General features: G+C 35.4%; 1 protein-coding gene across 2 annotated transcripts in view; it reads right to left on the reverse strand.

The window, feature by feature from the left end:
* Positions 1 to 24,915, reverse strand: part of LOC148954064 (uncharacterized) — a 64,864-nt gene that overhangs the window by 26,260 nt on the left and 13,689 nt on the right. For both annotated transcript variants that reach the window (XM_089085778.1, XM_089085780.1), the window contains exons 2-4: positions 23,657 to 24,536; positions 4,129 to 4,317; positions 2,392 to 2,532 (exon numbers count right to left, since the gene is read on the reverse strand). In XM_089085778.1, coding sequence (XP_088941904.1) covers positions 2,392 to 2,532; positions 4,129 to 4,317; positions 23,657 to 24,529 — 1,203 coding nt within the window. In that variant the 5' untranslated portion in view covers positions 24,530 to 24,536. The remainder of the gene's footprint in view (positions 1 to 2,391; positions 2,533 to 4,128; positions 4,318 to 23,656; positions 24,537 to 24,915) is intronic.

Raw genomic sequence — 24,915 nt, forward strand, 5'->3', positions numbered from 1 at the left:
ATTCCGATCGGATGTTTTGGGGAATGATAGGCTTGGGGGGGGGGGGCTGACGTCCCACCATGCACATTTGACTCTTGAAAAGGGCATTAAAACGCCCAATTTGCAATCAAATGAGCTCCATCCGATCCAAAGTTTATGCAACTACCCGTTCCATAAAAACCTTGTATGCCCTGGGCTGAAGTCCCTCCATTCACTTTTGACTCTTAAAAAGGGCACTAAAACTTCAGACTCCCAATAAAATGAGCTACATCCAATCCAAAGTTTATAAAACCACCCATTCCATAAAAACCTTTTATGCAAGGGCATAACTTACAACCCTTGCCCATGGGCTCTGGGGGATTGTGTCCACCCTACAGACATTGTTGCATGATTTTGGACTATTGGTAACAAATTGGCTATCTCGCATTTGGATTGAATGTGTTTTGGGAAAAGAGGATTTCAGGGTGGGGGGTAGTTGCTCTCCATCATGTTTGACTTTTAAAAGGGACTAGAACTATACATTTCAAATCAAATGAGCCTCTTCTAAAGTTCACATGACCACCGCTTCCATAAAAAACTTTATATGCCACTGGGGCATAACTTACAACCCTCACCCCCAGACTCTGGGGGATTTTTTCCACTCCAAAGGTCTTATTATATGATCTTTGGATTATTTTTAAACAAATAGCTATTTAAAATTTTATCAGCTGCATATGTGGAAAAAAAACGCAGGGGGGGGGGGGTGTCCCCGATCACTTTGACTCTTAAAAATTAAACTAGAACATCTGATTTTCAATCAAAAAAGCCCTCTCCTGAGTTTATGCGACCGCCCTTTCCATAAAAACCTTATATGCCCTCGGGGCATAAGAGGGTGTGTGTCATCCTCAAAGACATAATTACCAGATCTTTCAACTACGCTGATCAAATGGCTATAAAAGTTTGATTAGATGTATTTTGAGAATTGATGGGCATGAGGGGGGGCCTTGTTGCCCTTGAAATGGATTTTGATTATTAAAAAAGGCCCTTTCAATATCCAATCGAATGAACCTTTTTTGAAGTTTCTACAACAACACATAACCATCTTAAAGTTTCTATCAGATGCATTTTGGGAAAATACGAGCTGTTGGGGGGAGGGGGTATCCACCTTCTGATAGCTTTGAATCTGAAAAAGGGTACTAAAACTTCTGATTACCAATCCAGTGAGCTCCTCCGAAGTTTATACGACCACCCTTTCTATAGAAACCTTGTAATTTACAACCCTTACCCCGAGGGCACCGGGGGGTTCTCATCCTCAAAGACATAATTTATGACCTTTTAGCGGAGCCTTTTTCGAAGTTTCTGCAACAACAAATGACCATCTCAAAATTTCTATACGCTGCATTTGGGGAAAATACGAGGTATGGGGGAGAGGGGGTGGGGGGGGGGGGTATCCACGCTCCGATCACTCTGAATTTTAAAAAGGGCGCTAGTACCTCCGATTACCAATCCAATGAGCCCCCTCCAAATTTTATAAGATCACTCTTTCTATATAAACCTTATATGCCCCAAGGGCCTGTTTATCCCTATTTGAACTTTTATTTAATGCCTCAAGGGCATAACTTTCGGCCTTTTCCCTGAGGGTTGTAGGGTTGTCATCCTCAAATACATAATTTCCGGACCTTCTCATCTACTTTCTACAAAATAGCTATCCCAAAATTTTTAATTGGATGTGTCTGGGGGGATTGTGAGCGTGGGGGGATGTTAGTTGCCCTCCAATCACTTTCAATTATTAAAAAGGGCACTAGCCCTTTCAATTTCCAATCGAATGAGCCCTTTTCTAAAACATCTTCTTCGATACGAAGCGCCCTGGACTAACCCCCCCCCCCAAAAAAAAAATATATAATGCCCTGTGCCCACATCGCTCTTTACTTAGGCAGCGCTATTGCGCTGCCTATGATCATCCTTTACTAGGTTGCAAACGTCCTCAGCGTCGAGTCAGTTTGGCAAGGCCACCCACATTATAAAATTACATATACCAAATACAATACATAAACAAATACAAGATAATAACTTTACTCTAATAGTTTACAAATCCAGAGGCAATTCATTTTTTGACATTTAAACTGTTCCAAATAACTGCTAAAAATTAATGCCTGAAGAAGAAAATTTGTGTTCCTTATCAGAGATGAGCAGAACAAACAAGACAATTCTTTTTTCTTTGACAGATATTTAATTATCGGATAATTTGTTTTTAGTATACAATTATTTATCTTTCTTTCTTCTACATTTTTGGCGATTTTAAACACATTCACTAATTTTCTCAAGGTCGCATTGTCACTAGAATCTCAACAGGGTTGCCACCAAAAATGTGTACTTAGTTTAGTTATTGTCTCATATGAACATGAAATACGGCAATAAAATAAGCATGCTTACGAGACGTAGAAATACATTTTGCTCCAAAAGACTCAATAGTTTTGGAAAATAGCCTCCAACTTCCTCTGGAACAGTTCCGACTACTGACACAGTATGAAGAGGACCATAGCGAAATGTACCGCACTTATATGTCTTAGCCACCTAAAAAATTGAATATACTTACAAATTACCCTCTTTATATCTCCTCAGTTTGGAAGTCTTCATAGTTCTACAATAACTGAAAGCAGTAAATTAGGCTAGCCAAAACATTTACGAATACCTTCGTTCCCATGAACCATGTCCAAGAACTTCCCGTGTTTCATTTAATTATTAAAGTTAATTTACACTGAAACAACATGGAGAGACATATGGCCATCCCAAAATTTCTATAAGTTGCATTTCGGGAAAATACGAGGTGGGGGGGGGGGGTATCCACCCACTGATCGCTCTGAATTTTAAAAAGGGCACTAGAACTTCTTATTACCAATTTAATGAACCAATTTTTCTATATAAACCTTATATGCACTCAGGGCATAACTTATAGCCCTTTCCCTGAGGGCTGTGGGGGTTGACATCCTCAAAGACATAACTTCCGGACCTTTCAACTACGTTGAACAAAATTGATATCTCAAATTTTGAATTGGAGGTGTTTGGGGGAATAATGGGCGTGGGAGGGGTGTTAGTTGCCCTCCAATTACTTTCGACTATTAAAAAACGAACTATCTCTTTCAATTTCCCATCGAAACAACTTTGGGAGACAGTGTGACTAGGATACATATTTTTTTTTTTTTTTTTTTTTTTTTGCTTTAAATATGATTTTCAAGGATGATATGTCTTATTGATGCATTCCAGACCACGCACAAAACTTAATTTTAGAATGACCGATCATTTTCTGGTTATCTAGGGACTAGACAGAACTCCCAGTTACTATCAATACTGACTATGAAAGTAGAGTGCTTTCATAAGTTTACTATTAATTTTTTTTCAAGTTCTAGAACACCTTGACATATATACCAGTTAGCCTTTTATGTAAAGGGTTAGCCCTTTTTGTGGATTACCAGGACATTATACACAAAACTAATCACAGAGTTCATAGCATATATTAAAAATAAGTATGAGCTAGAATTCAAATTGAAGCAACAATTAAAGAATCTGAAAACTGAGCTTTTATGCCAGAGAGTGCTTTCTCTGCCCCCAACCCAGGAACATCAATTCACTAATATGTAAAGGGACAGGGTTTTTTTTTTAATTTTTGATTAATGAAGATACAAAGAAGAGATTTTTCAAAATCAAGGGGGGTGGGGGATCTTGCTTTTATTTTTTCAATGAAAATATCAAAAGAGGTACTTTTCAAAATCAATGAGGAGGCTATATAATCTAAGGGGATAGTTACACACGTCTCCCAATTGGCACCCTTGCTCCCTTCCTCCCTCATTTAGAAGAGCCCCATAATATCCACCAGCACCGCGGGGAGATTATTGGGTACCTTAGAAAACTAATGCAAAGGACATTTCTTCCAATACAGATTTTGAGAAAATGAGACATGAGAAATGAATGACATATCTCACTTGAGAAATGAGATAAATGCATACAATTAATACATTTGACATTAAAAATTAAACCAGTTTTGATTATCAGACATCCATTTTTTCAAATATCTAATTTTCCCAAGATATCCTATAAGAAAACCTGAAAGAAGTCCAACCTAAAAAAAGAAGTCGAAAGAAGTCGATCATGGTTTTATTACGTTGAAATTACCTGTTCTCTATATGATGCCATTGTACAAGTTTCAACATCAGAGGTTTTTCCAATAGCACCATTCTGTACTGTAAGTAAAGGGTAATTGTCAGCCATATAGTCCAATAGATCTGGTAAATACCTGGCAGCATCATGCACAATTCCCATTACATGTTTAGCATGGCCGTTTTCATCTTCAGCATATACAACCTACAAAAAAGAAAGAAAAAAGTATCAACAGGATCTCCATGTCAAACGCCCAAAAATCAAAAATATTGTCACAGCAAAAACTGAAATGTCATAAAAAAAGAAGGGAAAGAAGAAAGAAAATGCAGTCAATCAGATTTAGAATACTTTGGTATTTTCTTAAGAGTTCACCAAGTGGGAGGGACGAAGGACCAAAAAACTGGGGAATCATAGGCAGTGCAATAGTGTTGTTTTAATCTCTGTGTTTTTTTTAATGCACTTATTATAGAAGGGGTTGCTGCAGAAAATTCGAAAGGGTCTCATTGGATTGGAAGTTGAGTTCTAGTGCCTTTTTTCAGAGTCGAAATTGAATGGAGGGCAACCAACCCCCATCCCACACCCCTTTTCCCCCAAAGGTATCTAATCTAAATATATACATGACCATTTTGTTCGTCATAGTTGAAAGGTCCAATAACTATGTCTCTGGGGATTAAACTCCCCCCACCCCCACACAGCATTACGATTCACCCATTGTTTACATATAGTATTTGTCATCAGGAAAGGTAGGCAAGTTTAAACCTTGGTCTCTAAAAAGGCCAAAGGTATTTAGCTGAAGCTTTCAATTAATGCTGAGGGAAGGGTTGGACTATATCAAAACATGCTATGTGCATGCAGGTTGCCTAAAAGGCGCAACTTAGGAATACAATCAGGAAGTATTAAGTTGAAACTTTCAGGGAACGATGAGGGGGGTGATCAATTGATCAAAAGGCAATGTGTGCTTGCTATAACTAATACTACTACTATGCTAGAACTAATACTTTTACTGTAACTACTACTAAGGCAAAGGGGATTAAGGTGAATATCTCATAGAATGTTGAGGGGGAAGTTGAACTAAATCAAAAGATATTATGTGCACACATGTTGTGAAAAGGGTGTATGAGCAACGTCTTGGGTATGGCTTAGAGCATTATTTTTGAATCTTTCAGGACATGATAAGTGAGGTTCAATTGAAAAAAATGCGAATCGTGCAGTGCAGTACTACTACTACTGCTACTACTCTTGTTACTACTAATACTAAAGCTAAGGGCAATGAAGTAAAAATTTCCAGAGACATTGAGTGGTAAGTTGAACAAAATCAAAAAACGGTATGTGCATACAGGTCATCAAAGGGTGTATCAGAAAAATGTTAGGAACTTGCAGGGCATGTTGTGGGGGATGTTGAACTCTCCAAAATGCAATATTTACATATTACTACTACTTCTACTGCTGCTAAAGCTAAGGGTATTAACGTGAAAATTTCAGGGAATGTTGAACTAAATCAAAACACACTATGTGCATGCAGATTGTCAAAAGAATGTATCAGAAACGCCACAGGAACTGTTTAGGGTATTAAGTTGAAACTTCAACAGGTGTTGAGGTGGATGTTGAAAAAAAGGTGCAATGGGAATACTGCTACTACTATGACTGCTACCGATGTCTAGGGTATTAAGGTGAGGTTTTAAGGAACTGTTCAGGGGGGATGCTGCTTTAGTGTTGATATATTTGGAGGTATGTGATACGGTCCCAGCAGGTTCGTTTAGGTAGCAAACTATGGCAAAGTGGTCAGTACATAGACTATCAATTTTATTTATATAAATTTTATTCAAAATATTAGAAGACACAATTTGTATATCAGCTGTAGAGAATCTGCGACTTTTGGTGTTGAAACATGTCTTCAGGTTTGGAGGAATAGCAACAGCTAATTCATTACTATTTGAAGTCATACGTTCAATGAACTTACATTCTTCATTTTCTGATTTAGTCACACAAAGAAGGCTGTGGGAATTAAAGTCACCACAAATAATGATATTTTTCAACATATTAGAACTATTTATATGGCTGAAATAACCCCTGACATTTGTAATTTGTCCATTAGGGTTATAAAAGCTTATTATGTAAGTTTTTGTATTATTTTGTAGCAACATCATTTGCAAAATCTGGAAAGTTGATGCCACAGAATTTTATATTATTTTTGACTATTAAAGCTACTCCAACTCCTTTTCTCTCTTATGATCTATCCTTTCTCAGGATAGTGTATCCCAGAGACTTAATTTGTTGATTTTGGGTTAAATGAGTTTCCTGGAGGCAAGCAATATTAATGGAATTATTATTCATGAAAGATATTAGTTTATTTAACTTATTTTCTGTGAGTGATCTTACGTTCCACTGGAGCATTGATATGTGTTGTGTTGTTTATTTATTTTTCATTTGACTGTGTATCAATGTTGAGCTTTGTTAATAGTAAAGCAAGATCTTTTTTTGCTTGAATGAGCATATGATTAGGGATGTAAATTTTTGCCAATTAAGCAATGATTTTTGTTTTCTGTTGTTGTTGTATATTCATGGCCTGAACTGCATTGCAGTTTAGCATGGATAAGCATATATTTGGGGTTTGCATGCTTTGTTGTGCATCCAGTTTGTCAGTTAAGGGATTAATTCCTGGTAGTGTTTCTGGCTTGTTTCTTGTTGGGAGGGGGTGCCATGCCAACCTCATCTCACTAGGCAAGGAGGCTTGTTGGCTTGGTGATTCTTTCTGACAGAGATGTGAGTTAGGGGGATTAAAGGATGGTGTTTCGCAAGGATTACTTGGTGCATTGGGAATGTTTGACTTGGGGGTTTTATTTTGTTTCAATATGGGTTTGATTTGCTGTGAGTGGACAGTATTTGCATCAATTGCTGCAAAAGGGTATGATATAGCTTTCTCTGTTTTTATTTGGAGTGCTAGTGCTCTTTTCTTGTATGAAGGGGATTGCGACTTATTTATGTATTCGTATGGGCCTTTAAAATTGATTAAATAAAAAAAACAAGTTTTTTAAACTGAAAGTAAGGAGCGACATTAAAACTTAAAACGAACAGAAATTAGTCCGTAAATGAAAGGGGCTGTCCCCTCCTCAAAGCCTCACGCGTTAAGCTAAAGTTTTTTTTTTTTTTTGAAAATAAAGTTTTGATACAGTGTAAAAATTTAGCGTAAAGTGCAAAGTTTTGAGGCCGGCACGACCCCATCCATATACAGAATAATTTCTGTTCGTTTTAAATTTTAATGTCTCTCCTTACTTTCATTTAAAAAAAATTATTTTTTTATTTAATTTATTATCGTTTTGTTAGTTAATGCAGCTTTTATTTGCATAAAAATTTTACTTTTCTTTTGCTAAATGGATGTCTTTACAAATTAACTTATGTAACTAACTTCTATATTTGTATATTATTCTTCTGGGAAAAAATAAAAAGTTACAGATTTTGGCAGATATGATCTTGAAACCTATGTTAGAAAGTTTTTCGATACTTTGAATTCCGACGGTTTAATTTTCATTAAAATTCTTTCACTGGTAGGGGATGTTTCCCCCCCCCCTCTTTAAAATATCAAGCAAACTTTCTCAGGCCGGGAGTATTTGATGAGTAATACTTAACTTAATAAAACTTATAAAGAGCGAGGTATTGACTTGGGGGAGAACCCCCTCACATACGTTATAATTTCTGTTCGTTTTAAGTTCTAATATTCCTTCTTACATTTCAGTTGAAAAAACTTGTTTTTTTATTTAATTTCTGATCGTCTAATGATCGATTTAATTTCTAATGCTTGGAAATCCGGCGCCCCCTTCATAGAACTGTCTCTTACCCCATAGAAACATCCTCCACGGAAATATTCTCCAGAGTAACTCCCTCCTCTAGGCCCCCCCCCCCAGAAAAAATCCTTCCTGAAAATGGTTGTATACTTTCCAATAACCAATAAATAATGCTGGCAAGTCCGGCGCCCCCTTCATGGCAATTTCCCTGCCCCCATGAAAACTTCCTTCAGGAACCGATCCTCCAACCTAACCCCCGACCCACCCTTCCCGCCCCCTACCAGAAAAAACCTCCTGAAAACTTCTGTATACTTCCCAATAACCAATACTATATGTTAACATTGGGTAAAGTTCATAACTTTTAGCCCTCCCTCTGGGAACTTCGGGAGATTAAGTCACCCTAAAAGACATATTTATCATATTTTCGACCATTCTGAACAAAACGGCTATCTAAAAATGTTGATCGGGTGACTTTGAGAAAAAATAAGCATGGGAGGGGGCCTACTTGCCCTCCATTTTTTTTGGTCTCTTAAATAGGGAACTAGAACTTTTAATTTCCGTTCCAATGAGCCCTCCCACGATATTCTAGGACCACTGGGTCGAAAAAAAAAAAAAAATAAATAAATAAACACGCATCCGTGATCTTTCTTCTGGCAAAAAATGTAAAATTCCACATTTTTGTAGATAGGAGCTTGAAAACTCTACAGTAGGGTTCTCTGATACGCTGAATCTGATGGAGAGATTTTCATTAAGGTTCTAAAACTCTTAAGGAATTTTTCCTCCTTTTTTTGAAAATCAGGCAAATTTTCTCAAGCGCTTGACTTTTTATGTGTAGGACTAAACTTAATGAAACCTATATATTTGAAATCAGAATTGAAATCTGATTCTTTTGATATATCTATTGGTATCAAAAACCCGTTTTCTAGAGTTTCGGTTACCATTGAGCCGGGTCGCTCCTTACTTACAGTTCGTTACCACGAACTGTTTGATACATGTAGGCTGAGTGTTGTTGCAAGTTGTCAACTCCTTAGGATGGGAGCCTTTACAATTACTACAAGCTAGGAGAATTTCATTGCATTTATTTGTTGTGTGTTCCAGTTTTAGACACTTCTGACACTGGATAAGCTTTGGCTTGTGTTCCTTGTGTAGTTCGATTTGCCCAAATAGGAATAACTTTTCTGGGATATTAATTTTTTCCTTCAGTGTAAATAGGAAAGATCTACTTGTTTTTAATCTATTAGAGTTGGGTTTACACAGTTGAGTGACTTCTTCTGCAGGGATTGTGTTACCAGCCCTATCTTAGAGCCCTTCTCTTAACTCCTGAATTGGTATTTCTAGGGGAACATTATATACTACTATTTTTGTTGGGGATTGTCTTGGGTTCCATTTATATGAATTAATTGGGGTATTCAGAAGAGATTTTAGATTAAGTATTATATCTGCTGATTTCTGATCTTGGACAGCTATTAGCAAACAACCATCACGGTGAATGTTAAGAGAAAACCTTGATTTTAACATTTTGAAAATTGCAACCCTTATTGTAGCAATCTTTGTTATTTCAAAGGGGTTATTAGGAGTAATTTTGAGGTAAATGCCTAAGTTTTGGGAAGGAGAAACTTGGACAGGGGGAGGGGAAATACTTTTGATCGGGGACGTTTTTTTCCATTTTTTGGAGCTCCTAGAAAGGACCTCTTGAAATCTATTATCATCAATCGCTACATTATCTCCAACATTGATCATTGTCCTATTCTCAGAATTTTACTTGTAGTGTGAGCTTTGTGATAGAGGGCTGGCCCAACCGAGATAATGCAAAAATGGATCAATTCAGTTAGTAGTTACGGTAAGATCCGGAGGGACTTTTTTTAGGGGAAGCTCTTTCAATCGCCAGAATAGATAAACTTTAGTATCAGCAAGACAGTATATTTATGTTATAAAAGACCATCTATACAATAATGCGGAGAAAACATCACCATCCACAAAAGAAAACACCACATCTTGGCCCTGAGGAGGCTTTTGAGCACAATTGGTTTGGTACAACTACTGATAAATCGAGACAATAATTCACAAGAAACTTATTTTTAAATTTCTTAAAATGTTATTTTAAAATTTTCACAATCTTTTTTCTTTTTGTCTTCTCTTTTCCTCTTTTCTTTCGTTTTCATAGTATGATTGAAAATTCCAGAAATCTACAAGTTCAAATATCCTTTTTTGGGATATGAAAAATAAATCAACAACACAACACATATCAATACTCTAGTGGAACGTAAGATCACTTACAGAAAATAAGTTAAATGAACTAATATCTTTTATGAATAATAATTCCATCAATATTGCTTGCCTCCAGGAAACTCATTTAACCCAAAATCAACAAATTAAGTCTCTGGGATACACTATCCTGAGAAAGGATAGATCATCAGAGAGAAAAGGAGGTGGAGTAGCTTTGATAGTTAAAAATAATATAAAATTATGTGGTATCAACTCTCCAGATTTTGTAAAGGATGTTGTTGCAATTGGTATCAGTGTTTGGCTGAATAATACAAAAACTTACGTATTAGGCTCTTATAACCCTAATGGCCAAATTACAGATGCCATGGATTTCTTCAGCTATATAAATAATTCTAATATGTTGAAAAATGTCATTATTTGTGGAGACTTTAATGCCCACAGCCTTTTGTGGGGGAATAAACCAGCAAATAAAGCTGGTAAGTTAATTGAGCGTATGACTTCAAATAATAATGAATTAGCTGTTGCTACCCCTCCAAACCTGAATACATATTTCAACCCCAAAAGTGGCAGTTTCTCTACAATTGACCTAGAAATTGTGTCTTTAAATATTCTGAATAAAATTTATATAAATAAAATTGATAGTCTATGTACTGACCACTTTGCCATAGTTTGCTCCCTAAACGAACCTGCTGAAACCCTATCACATACCTCCAATTATATCAATACTAAAGCGAATTGGCCTATGTTCCAAAATAAGCTAAATGATGAAATTACAAGTTTCAACCAAAATTCATGCATTTCAAACGCAACAGCTGACACACATGCTGAAGTTTTGGCATCTTTACTAATAAATACAGCTAATCATGCTATCTCCTGGACAACACCTAGGGAAGCCTTCCCCAAACATATTCCCAAAGCATGGTGGACAAATAAGTGCCAAAATAAATGGAGAACAAAAAAGGCAGCTAGGAGAACATTCTTGAAAAAAAACATCACCTACTACATATTTTAATAAATTCCAAGCAGAATCTAATCTAAAAAGGACCATAATAAATGCTAAATATAATTACTGGAATATTTTGCAAATAATCTCTCCAGAGAAACACATGAGCCAATTATACATAAAGTCATAAGCCACATCTGTGGGGAAAAGACTTCCCCCGACCCACTCCTGTATGAGCTTATACATAATAATACCCATTATGACAATGATAATGAAAAAGCTAAGCTATTTGCCACTCTTTTTGTTAATAAGTTAGCATCAATTAATTATAGCAAAATGCCCGCAATTCCTAAAAACCCAAGTTACCAAGCACGTCCAGGATCCTAGTATCTAACCCACCCATTTTCAATTCAGGAAATGAAAAATGCAATTCATCATATTAGGATCAAGACTAGCAGCAGCTATGACAATATGCACCCTACATGGGTAAAGAATCTCGCCCCTTTATACAAACAGAAGCTTCTAAACTACTGTAATCATGCTTGGTTTATATCTGTGTTCTACGCTATCAGGAAATGTTCGTCCCTCCTACCAATTCTAAAGAAAAATAAGCCCAAAAATAACCCTGAGTCTTATAGGCCCATAATGATTACTCCTGTGATTGGGAAAATGATGGAGAAAATTATCTATTACCGACTCCTCTGGTTTGTTGAAAAAAAAAATATGATTCCTCACACTCAAACTGGATTAAGGAAACACCATTCCTCAACAGATGCTTTCATATTGTTAAAAAATGCAATAAATGAATCATTCTAAAAAAATAATGCCCTAGTTGCAGCTTTCCTAGATTTTGAAGAGGCATATGACAATGTGAACCACCAAATCCTTTTAATTAAACTTGCAAACCTTGGACTACCCCCCAAGCTAGTATCTTTTACAAAATCTTTCATAGAATTGCGAGGTTTCATTGTTTGTGTAGGTTCAGCCTCTTCACCCCAAAAGACAATAACCAAAGGCCTTCCTCGGGAAGCAGTCCTCAGCTGCCTCTTCTTTGCCCTATATCTCTGCGACATGAACCTCCCCCACACGAATCTACAATATGCTGATAATCTGGTACTATGGCTATCTGGCAATACCTTTGAGATTGCATAGTCAAAGCTGCAAAAGTCACTTCCGATTTGAAAAATTCTCTCAACATTCAGATCTACCCATTGCACCTACCAAGTCAAAAATAATCCAATTTCGCCGAAAGCAAAATCTTGTTAATACAAGACTAACTCTAAATGGAACAACTATTCCAGAAGATAATCATATTAATTACCTTGGTCTCATGCTTGACCAAAAACTTAATTTCCACCTCCACATTTAAACACAATAAAAAAATGCTATAGAAAAACAATTATGCTAAAAAGACTTCTTTCCACACCCTGGGGTTGTAAGGAGAAAACCTTACTCCAGTTCTATAAATCATATATAAGACCCCATATTGACAATAGGCTCATCGTCTATGGTGGATATGAAGAGACCCAAATACAAAAAATTGAAAAACGATACCACAATGGAATATATCTCTTTTTTGGTTTTTAGAAATCCACAAGCACTGCGTTCATGCTAATTGGGAGTGGATTAATAACGCAAAGGGAGGGAGGTTGATTTCTTTCGATAAAATATCTTAGAAAAATTGAATCAAATCGCTCACACACCCTGCATATTTGGTTAAGAAATCCAGCCATATATAGAGGCATTGCAGATGAGTATGCCAATATTCAGAAGAAGGTGGAAATACGTGGATGATGACTTGACGATCCTCGAAGTATATCATAGGAATATTAAAAGTGACCCCCTTGAAATTCTATCCCACATTTCGGATGAAGCTAAGAACCTAAATATGAAAGTAAATTCCACTAAATCAAATATAATGACGATAAATTTCTTGAAATCTATTCCCGCATTCCTTGACCCTATCCCCCCAGATATTTCTGTGTCTTCCTTTAAATTACTTGGGGTTACAATTTCCTCTAATTTAAAGTGGGATATCCACGTGAATGATATTGTCCGTAGAGCTAATGCGTCCATGTTTCTCCTTAAGCTCTTGAATAAATTTAACGTCTCCCCATCCCATTCTTTAAGGATTTATACTTCCTTTTTCCGCCCGCATCTTGAATATGCTTGTCCAGTTTGGCAACCTGGTATCTCCCGTGATGAATCTGATAAAATTCAATCTATTCAAAAAAGAGCCCTAAGACTAATTTTTAAAGAAGCTTTGGTATCATATTCACTCCTTCTAAAAAAAGCCAAGCTGGAAACTCTTGAGCACAGGAGAGGAATGCTGTTCCTCCGTTTGGCAAAAAATGCGATAATAAACCCTCGCACAGAAAACATTTTCCCCAAAAGACACTCCCCATCCAGACACCGCCTGCCACGTACTGTCACTGCACCCGTCCCTATCTTGTCCGCCATCCGTTGTTCTACCTCCAGATATAAAAAAAAACCTTTGTCCCCTTCATTACTGATCAAAAAAAACCACTATTTTTTTTTTTTTTTTTTTTTTTACTGGTGATACCCATGCTGGTGTCCATTTGGCTCTTCTGTTCCCTCCCCTTTTTATATATTCTCTTTTAAACCTTTTTAACATTATTTTTATCTCAATTTTCTTTTTTGGTTTTGTTTTAATTTGTGCCTTTTTAACTTTCTTACATTTGACACTTTTTGTTTTTTAGACTAATGAATGGCTTTGCCTTTCTGATATTGTTGTTTTTGGCATTGTTTAGCCAGTTTTTTAGTTGTTGTGATAATTCTATGTCTTTTTTTGTTATATGACCCCGAAATGCGAATTCGGCCCTTCGAGGCCTGTGATAGTCATTTTTCGAAATAAATATCTTATCTTATCTTATCTAAGTTCCCTGTACCCGCAAAGTCTATTGCACCTACTTTCCCCCCATCCCCTCCATGGAATTGGTCAATCCCCATAATAAATACTGATTTCTCAAAGTGGACTAAAGATTTAGTCCCCATCACTTTGTCCAGGAAAAATTTGCTGAACTTAATACAATCACTTATAAAAACCATATCCAAATCTTTGTTGATGGGTCCAAAATGAATGAGAAGGTAGCAAGTGGTGCCTTCCTTCCTCACTTGCAAATTGCAATGGGTGAGATTGTACAATAATGTATCTATAATATCTGCAGAGTTAAATGCCATAATCATGGCATTAGAACATCTTATGGAAAATAAACCATTGATTGCTAATTCAAATAATATTGTAGTTTATTCTGACTCTTTATCAAGACTTGAGTTGCTGTCTTCAGCTCCTCAGTATAAGCTGGATATTCACACTTATCATTGTCTTAGTATTATAGATAATCTTGCTTCAAGTGGCATAAGAACTTATCTTCAGTATATTCCTAGCCACTCTGGCATAAGTAGTAATCATCAGGTTGATGAAATAGCAAAAAATGCTATAAATATTGACCAGCCAAGTGGGAGACCAATCCCCATTAGAGATATTTACCGATGGAGACTATCAGATATTATGTTTAGTAAGAAAAATCCTACTCTTTCCCCCTTTCCCAATAAGTATTTTTCTAAAATTTATCATAGAATTAGTTCTGGAGCAAATGGACTAAACTTTCTTGCATTCTCGTATCAGTTTCCTAATTCAAGTGGTTCAGTTCCCCTGTCCCCTCTTTGCAGGTATTATAATATTAATAGTGAAACAATTGACCACTGCCTATTTGAATGTAATATGCTGACGTCTGCACAGTATACCTTGCATTTTAAACTGTTAAAGTGCTTCAAACACCACAAAATCTCAGTATCAGCCAAGAGCCTAGCAGACTATACCTGCACACCGAGCACAGAAATCGATATCTATCATCTTATATTTGAACTCCTTGAGTCGAAAGATCTACTGAAAGATATCTGAGAATATCTAATATATAAGAGACAACCAAGCCAGTAGCTCTGTAGCCAACAGAGTGAAGCAAAAGGAAAAGGGCTAAATAGAATCAACTGAAAAGCCCGCCTGCTGTGAAATAGAAGAAGAAGAAGAAAATTGTATTGATTATCCTCCTATAGCAAAAATCGATGCTTGATGGTGCGCGTGCGGCGTAGCCGCACGCGCAAAATTTTTTTTTGAGCATTTAGTAAAAACAGATACGATCTAGTAAATTTTTCCTCTCCGATTTAGTAAATTCTTCCAGGTCAGGGTGGCAACCCTGGTTCAAATAACTTGCAAAGAGAAGTAGCAATCGTGATTGGACGGAAAGAGGAGTATTGCATGGTAATTTTTCCTTTTTTAAGAACTGGCGTAAGATCTCCAATTGAGAAAGTGGTTGGGACAATACTCTGAATGAGGATAATCTGCATCAGGAGTTACGTGACTAATGAGAGCGGGCCCAGCACTTTTTAAATGGAGTGCGCTGATCTCATCAATCCCGAAAAATAAATATTATTTTCTTAACCAATAGAAAAGACTATGTTAACCAATAATGAGCAAAAATTAATTTTAAAAAACTTTCCCACAAAACGTCTTTCAGAGAAATGTAGAGCTACATTAAACCAAAGATAAGCAGAAATAAAGTTACATAATTTTGCAAGTGCAAAACTGCCATAAATCACCATCAATAAATAAATAAAAAGCAAAACAAACAAAAATTACAACAAATAGGCAAGTCAAACTCAAAACAAGCAGAAAGTACCACAGAGGAGTAAGGCTAATGTACCCTGTGCCTTCCAAAGACTAGAAAATAATTTGCGCTTTACTGAAAACGAAATATATTTTAGACGTTTTCTCTTTTTTAACTTTAATAAATGCAAAATTATTAACACTTTTAGGAATAAAATCTTTGAAAAACAAAGATTGTCTACAGCAAAGTGAAAATTATGTTATGGTCATTAGAAGGCACAGGGGTGTCAGCACTACTCCTTTGTAGTAGTCTCTATGCCTATACACCTTATTTCTGTCCTAGGATAGATTATAGAATATCATCAACAAGCAAAATGAATCATTTTTATACAACTCTGAAAAACTTATGCCAGCTTTGCCTCTCACAGAGACTATCTGTCTTGGCTTTACTCTAATTAGCCATGGCTCTCAAGTATGTATTCATTTCCACCCAGTTGTCTACAAGATCAATTTGAAAAAAAAAACAAATAAATTTTGAGGTTCATGTATGTACACTTGACACAGCTGGTATTTGGAGAAAAGATCCACTATGTGCATCCAACTGTTTTTTGTTGTTTTTTTTTCAATCTGCATCTTCTGGTTGAGGTATTGAAAAGTCTGCCTTTAATACGTTCTGGCCCATAAGGTTTCTTTACATAATTAATAAAACACTATTTCTATACAGAAGCACACACAAAAATTGTCTTACCTCATGAATAGTTTGATTTTCCAATCTATTAAACGTGCATGTAACAGTCATATTATAATACACATAGACTTTCACTTTCAGGTAGCAGTCTTAAGAATTATTAAATAAAAAAAAAACAAGTTTTTTAAACTGAAAGTAAGGAGCGACATTAAAACTTAAAACGAACAGAAATGATTTCTGATATGAAAGGGGCTGTCCCCTCCTCAATGTCTCGCTCTTTACGCTAAAGTTGCTTATTGTATTTAAAAATAAAGCTGTGAGACAGAGTGAAACTTTAGCGTAAAGAGCGAGGCGTTGAGGAGGGGACAGCCCCTATCATATATGGAATAATTTCTGTTTGTTTTAAGTGTTAACGTTGCTCCTTACTTTCAGTTAAAAAAACTTGTTTTTTTTAATTTAATTTCTGAACGTTTTGGAATTAATGCAGGTTTTGATTTTGGCTCACCATACATGAATAATTAAAACAAAATTTGTATATTAACTTTACTTTTTTTGGTAAATGGCTTTCTCTGAAGTTGTTTAATTTTATTTACGGAAGTTTTATTAGCAATAAATATACATAACTTACGAATTGACTTACGTAACGAACTTCTATATTTGTATATTTTTATTCCGTATCTTAGGGGGTTGGCCCCCTTAGTCAATATCTCGCTCTTTACGCTTAAGTTCGAATTTTTTTTTCCAATTCTTTAAGAATGGCCCCTTAATCACAAAGACCGTTAATTAGAATAAATAGCTCTTAGGAAAGTACAGAAGAAAACTTTAGCGTGAGAGAGGTTTTGACTAGGGGGTGAACCCATTCATATACGTAATAGTTTCTATTTGTTTAAATTTTTTATGTGGAAAAGTTTTCAGTTGAAAACTTGTTTTTTTTTTATTTAATTTCTGATCAGTTTTTTAAAAATAATGCTGGGAATACGGCGCCCCCTTCATAGCATTGTCCCTTCCCACATGAAAACTTCCTCCATGTAAGAATCCTCCGACGTAACCCCTAACCCACCAACCCCCACTACCAGCAAACATCCCCCCTGAAAACAGATGTATACCTCCCATAAACCAATACTATTTTTACGCATTGGGCAAAATCCATAGCTTGCAGCCCTTCCCCTGGGGACTGTGGGGGATTAAGTCATCCTCAAAGACATAGTTATTATATTTTTTGATCTTGCTGAACAAAATGGTTATCTCAAAATTTTGATTGAGTGACATTGGGAAATAAATGAGCGTGGGAGGGGACCTAGTTGCCCTCCATTTTTTTGTCACTTAAAAAGGGCACTAGAACTTTTAATTTCCGTTCGAAGGAGCCCTCCCGCGATAATCTAGAACCATTGGGTCGATATGATCACCCCTGGGGGAAAAAAACAAACAAACAAACAAATGAACACGCATCCGTGATCTTTCTTCTGGCAAAAATACAGATTTCCACATTTTTGCAGATAGGAGCTTGAAACCTCTATGACTTTTACGGGGTGTTTCCCCCTTTTTTGAAAATAAGGCAAATTTTCTCAGGCACGTAACCTTTCATTGTTATGGCTAAACTTCATGAAACTTATATATTTGAAATCATTATAAAAATTTGATTCTTTTGATGCATCTATTGGTATCAAAATTATGTTTTTCAGAGTTTCAGTTACAATTGAGCCAGGTTGCTCCTTACTTACAGTTTGTTACCACAAACTGTTGGATTAGCTGGCTTTACCTTCCAGAACTATTCCATCAAATGCATTTAGTTCATCAGTAAAATTTCAGATTTTTATCTAATGGCTGCATCTATAAAATCTTATAAAATTTCCTTTGAAGTTTTTATAAGGTTTTTGAAATAAAATGATTTTTTTATATTTGGCCCCAACCTCCAAATATAAATTCACTGCTACCTCCAAAAAGATTCTTCTGATCCTATTCCTCCTAAGAACACATACTTACCCTTTTCTCTGTTTTTTTAAGGGTTGACTCTAAAAAATGAAACTTATTTCATAGCAGAGTATCATTTAAAAAAAACAGAGATGAGTGCTGAGTCAGCTGGATATCAAAATATTTCCTTCCATAAAAACCACAATTTCCTTAGTTCACAAACTGACTGATGTATATTACCTCTAATGGAGCACTATAATTTTGATAGGATATATATTTGAAAGTAGCATAAAAAGTACAATCTCCATCAAATCTTTCCATAAAAAGAGCTTTCTCCATCAAATCTCCCAGTATTTATGAAAAATAGGAGAAACATACTTGCAAACTATGTAATTTTTTTAAGTACTTTTTTTTACTAGTTATGGTTCTTTTACTAGTTTTACTGGTTTACTCCTACTTCTTTTAATTTTACTATATGGATGTTGTAACTTAAAAAGTTCAGCTACAAAGCAAAAGAGGATATTTTTCTATGAAAGGAAGGGAGCTTTGGACATAATTGCCCTTTGCATTGATACAAAATGACACAAATATACAACATTCAAACAACCAGTCTATGATACCCAATTGAATCCATACCCCATCTCCTTTGAAAAAAAAAATCCAAACATTTTCATAATTTCAACCATATATTCTTGATAGTTTATACCTAATTTGTCACTCTTTAAATTGTACCCCCTCCCCCCATTGTAAAAAATCCTACTTTTGTTCCTGGCTGAAGGGAAACATTAATGAAAAACAGGTTATACTATGATAATGATTCAATGCAAACTTGTGTATGGTACAAAACTGTAAACCAAAGCAGAATGACATAACTAAGTATTTATGATCATTTTAAAGTACTTTTTGGAATTTTTTCAAAAATGCCCTGTTTTTCAGGTTTACCTAAAGAATTGAATCAGCAAACCTCTATCAAGTTTGTCAGATTATCCCTATGGTGGCACAGTGTGTTTGATCTTAGCTTGGTAATATACAACCCAGAGATTGAACCCAGCTGTAGCAAAGGCTTTCACTTTCAGGTAGCAGTCTTAAGAATGATAGGCTGGCTTTACCTTCCAGAACTATTCAACATTAATCAAAACAGATTATACTATGATAATGATTTAATACAAACTTTTGTATGGTACAAAACTGTAAACCAAAGTAATATGCCTTTAAGAATGACAAAAATAAGTATTTATGATCATTTTAAAGTACTTTTTGGAATTTTTGGGAACTTTTTTTTTTCAAAAATACCCTGTTCTTCAGGTTTACCTATGAAAGATTTGAATCAGCAAACCTCTATCAGGTTTGTCAGATTATCCCTATGGTGGCACAGTGGGTTTGATCGTAGCTTGGTAATATACAACCCAGAGATTGAACCCAGCTGTAGCAAAGGCTTTCACTTTCAGGTAGCATTCTTAAGAATGATAAGCTGGCTTTACCTTCCAGGACTATTCAACATTAATCAAAACAGATTATACTATGATAATGATTCAATATAAACTTTTGTATGGCACAAAACTGTAAACCAAAGCAATATGCCTTTAAGAATGACATAACTAAGTATTTATGATCATTTACTTTTTGGAATTTTTGGGGACTTTTTTTCAAAAATACCCTGTTTTTCAGGTTTACCTATGAAAGATTTGAATCAGCAAACCTCTATCAAGTTTGTCAGATTATCCCTATGGTGGCACAGTGTGATTGATCTTAGCTTGGTAATATACAACCCAGAGATTGAACCCAGCTGTAGCAAAGGCTTTCACTTTCAGGTAGCATTCTTAAGAATGATAAGCTGGCTTTACCTTCCAGGACTATTCAACATTAATCAAAACAGATTATACTATGATAATGATTCAATATAAACTTTTGTATGGCACAAAACTGTAAACCAAAGCAATATGCCTTTAAGAATGACATAACTAAGTATTTATGATCATTTACTTTTTGGAATTTTTGGGGACTTTTTTTTCAAAAATACCCTGTTTTTCAGGTTTACCTATGAAAGATTTGAATCAGCAAACCTCTATCAAGTTTGTCAGATTATCCCTACGGTGGCACAGTGTGATTGATCTTAGCTTGGTAATATACAACCCAAAGATTGAACCCAGCTGTAGCAAAGGCTTTCACTTTCAGGTAGCATTCTTAAGAATGATAAGCTGGCTTTACCTTCCAGGACTATTCAACATTAATCAAAACAGATTATACTATGATAATGATTCAATATAAACTTTTGTATGGCACAAAACTGTAAACCAAAGCAATATGCCTTTAAGAATGACATAACTAAGTATTTATGATCATTTACTTTTTGGAATTTTTGGGGACTTTTTTTTCAAAAATACCCTGTTTTTCAGGTTTACCTATGAAAGATTTGAATCAGCAAACCTCTATCAAGTTTGTCAGATTATCCCTATGGTGGCACAGTGTGATTGATCTTAGCTTGGTAATATACAACCCAGAGATTGAACCCAGCTGTAGCAAAGGCTTTCACTTTCAGGTAGCATTCTTAAGAATGATAAGCTGGCTTTACCTTCCAGGACTATTCAACATTAATCAAAACAGATTATACTATGATAATGATTCAATATAAACTTTTGTATGGCACAAAACTGTAAACCAAAGCAATATGCCTTTAAGAATGACATAACTAAGTATTTATGATCATTTACTTTTTGGAATTTTTGGGGACTTTTTTTTCAAAAATACCCTGTTTTTCAGGTTTACCTATGAAAGATTTGAATCAGCAAACCTCTATCAAGTTTGTCAGATTATCCCTACGGTGGCACAGTGTGATTGATCTTAGCTTGGTAATATACAACCCAAAGATTGAACCCAGCTGTAGCAAAGGCTTTCACTTTCAGGTAGCATTCTTAAGAATGATAAGCTGGCTTTACCTTCCAGGACTATTCAACATTAATCAAAACAGATTATACTATGATAATGATTCAATATAAACTTTTGTATGGCACAAAACTGTAAACCAAAGTAATATGCCTTTAAGAATGACAAAACTAAGTATTTATGATCATTTTAAAGTACTTTTTGGAATTTTTGGGAACTTTTTTTTTCAAAAATACCCTGTTCTTCAGGTTTACCTATGAAAGATTTGAATCAGCAAACCTCTATCAGGTTTGTCAGATTATCCCTATGGTGGCACAGTGGGTTTGATCGTAGCTTGGTAATATACAACCCAGAGATTGAACCCAGCTGTAGCAAAGGCTTTCACTTTCAGGTAGCATTCTTAAGAATGATAAGCTGGCTTTACCTTCCAGGACTATTCAACATTAATCAAAACAGATTATACTATGATAATGATTCAATATAAACTTTTGTATGGCACAAAACTGTAAACCAAAGCAATATGCCTTTAAGAATGACATAACTAAGTATTTATGATCATTTACTTTTTGGAATTTTTGGGGACTTTTTTTTCAAAAATACCCTGTTTTTCAGTTTTACCTATGAAAGATTTGAATCAGCAAACCTCTATCAAGTTTGTCAGATTATCCCTATGGTGGCACAGTGTGATTGATCTTAGCTTGGTAATATACAACCCAGAGATTGAACCCAGCTGTAGCAAAGGCTTTCACTTTCAGGTAGCATTCTTAAGAATGATAAGCTGGCTTTACCTTCCAGGACTATTCAACATTAATCAAAACAGATTATACTATGATAATGATTCAATATAACTTTTGTATGGCACAAAACTGTAAACCAAAGCAATATGCCTTTAAGAATGACATAACTAAGTATTTATGATCATTTACTTTTTGGAATTTTTGGGGACTTTTTTTTCAAAAATACCCTGTTTTTCAGGTTTACCTATGAAAGATTTGAATCAGCAAACCTCTATCAAGTTTGTCAGATTATCCCTACGGTGGCACAGTGTGATTGATCTTAGCTTGGTAATATACAACCCAAAGATTGAACCCAGCTGTAGCAAAGGCTTTCACTTTCAGGTAGCAGTCTTAAGAATGATAAGCTGGCTTTACCTTCCAGAACTATTCAACATTAATCAAAACAGACTATACTATGATAATGATTCAATACAAACTTTTGTTTGGTACAAAACTGTAAACCAAAGCAATATGCCTTTAAGAATGACATAACTAAGTATTGATGGTCATTTTAAAGTACTTTTTGGAATTTTTGGGGACTCTTTTCAAAAATACCCTGTTCTTCAGGTTTACCTATGAAAGATTTGAATCAGCAAACCTCTATCAAATTCGTCAGATTATCCCTATGGTGGCACAGTGGGTTTGATCTTAGCTTGATAATATGCAACCCAGAAATTGAACCCAGCTGTAGCAAAGGCTTTTTTCAAAAATACCCCTGTTCTTCAGGTTTACCTATGAAAGATTTGAATCAGCAGACCTCTATCAAATTTGTCAGATTATCCCTATGATGGCACAGTGGGTTTGATCTTAGCTTGGAAATCTACAACCCAGAGATTGAACCCATCTGTAGCAAAGGCTTTCACTTTCAGGTAGCAGTCTTAAGAATGATAAGCTGGCTTTACCTTCCAGAACTAGGCTTACCTTCTACAAATTCAACCCAGCTGTAGCAGGCTTTTTTCAAAAATATCCCTGTTCTTCAGGTTTACTTATGGAAGACTTGAATTAGCAAACCTCCATCAAATTTGTCAGATTATATCTATGGTGGCACAGTGGGTTTGATCTTAGCTTGTTAATATGCAACCCAGAAATTGAACCCAGCTGTAGCAAAGGCTTTTTTAAAAAATATCCCTGTTCTTCAGGTTTACCTATGGAAGACTTGAATTAGCAAACCTCCATCAAATTTGTCAGATTATATCTATGGTGGCACAGTGGGTTTGATCTTAGCTTGTTAATATGCAACCCAGAAATTGAACCCAGCTGTAGCAAAGGCTTTTTTCAAAAATATCCCTGTTCTTCAGGTTTACCTATGGAAGACTTGAATTAGCAAACCTCCATCAAATTTGTCAGATGGTGGCACAGTGGGTTTGATCTTAGCTTGATAATATGCAACCCAGAAATTGAACCCAGCCGTAGCAAAGGCCTTTTTTCAAAGATACCCAAGTTCTTCAAGTTTACCTATGAAAGATTTGAATTAGCAAACCTTCATCAAATTTGCCAGATTATCTCTATGGTGGCACAGTGGGTTTGATCTTAGCTTGGTAATATACAACCCAGAAATTGAACCCAGCTGAAGTAATACACTGCAGAGTCAATGCAAGGACTACAGTAGTCAAGAAGCATTGTAATCCATTTACTTATTTACTTACTTTGTCAGATTTTGTATGTTTTTTAAATCTAAGAATTTACAGATAAAACTTTCAAGCTTACCTGGAAAAATTCTTTTGCTAGCTCTTCAGTCTCCTTTTCACTTAAGTGAGCAATTTCATGTTGATACATATGTACAACAGAAGCTCCTCCATTGGGGTACACTTCAATATGCATATGCTGTTTATACTTCAACTTCCTCATGTCCACATCCTTATGAGAAGCACCTTGATCAGTTTTTGCAGATTTATCAATTCTGCATTGAACCCCAACATTGGCACGTCTTATTTTTGATCTTTCATAGCATCTTCTGCATTCATGTCTTGATTTATGTGAGCTATGTCTTTTATCATGACTACTTCTTTTGTCTTTGCGTACTCTTTCTTCTTTCTTTTTTAGCTGGTTTTGCTCTGTGACTGCCACATTAATTTTTTCTTCTTTCTCAGTTTTAATATTTTCTATTTCCATAGGATTTTCAACAAAATTTATGTACAACTTTCTCTCTTCTTCCTGTTTTTCTGTGATTCCAGTAGAGCTCTCTTCTTTCCTTTCTTCCTTGACTATATTTAGCAAAGTCCCATTTCCCATTTCTTCAACTTCATCCTTGGATTTTTCATTATAAATCTCTATAGACTTGGTGATTACTTCTGCCACAGAATTATATGAAGCATTTTCTTTTGAATCTTTTATATTACTAGTTACCTCACCAATTTCTTTTAGGTTTTTATCAGTGTCACTTTCAAAGTTTAAATAAGGTTCTTTTTCTGTGTCACCCTCAGGTGAAAAATTAGGATAATCACCAAATTTTTCTGAGTCTGAAAATGGTGGACTAATAAAAACACTTCCAAACCCATCATCACCCTTTTCTAAAATTCCATTACTGTCTGGTGCATTAACATCACCAAAGCTCTGGAACTTCTCAATGTCACCATCCATTTTAAATCTGAAACAAATACAAGGAGTAAAATGCAGCAAGTATAAGGTGGTAACATGCAAGCAATTTTAGGTTCCATTATTGTCAGGAAGATTACAAAGAATGCAGGCAGTTTATGGATTTTAATCGGCTGATTTTTTTAATTTATTTTTAACTACTATTCTCCTACTTATCTTGCTATGCATAATTTTTTCTGTTGAAAAAAACTTTGGAATTGAATTTGACATACTTTGTACCTATATTATCGAGGCTATACCATTTTTGGTAAAAAAAAAAAAAAAAAAAATTGTTTTAGTTTCTAGGCAACCCTTGTAAATACCAGAGGAAGTTCCAAAGAACAACACCCTAAGCAAAATAACAAGGTAATATGAAACATAACAATATTCAG

This window comes from Artemia sp. Qi Xiang Cuo, chromosome 3 (genome assembly GCF_049724085.1).
Source record: "Artemia sp. Qi Xiang Cuo chromosome 3, ASM4972408v1, whole genome shotgun sequence".
Lineage (NCBI taxonomy): Eukaryota > Metazoa > Arthropoda > Branchiopoda > Anostraca > Artemiidae > Artemia > Artemia sp. Qi Xiang Cuo.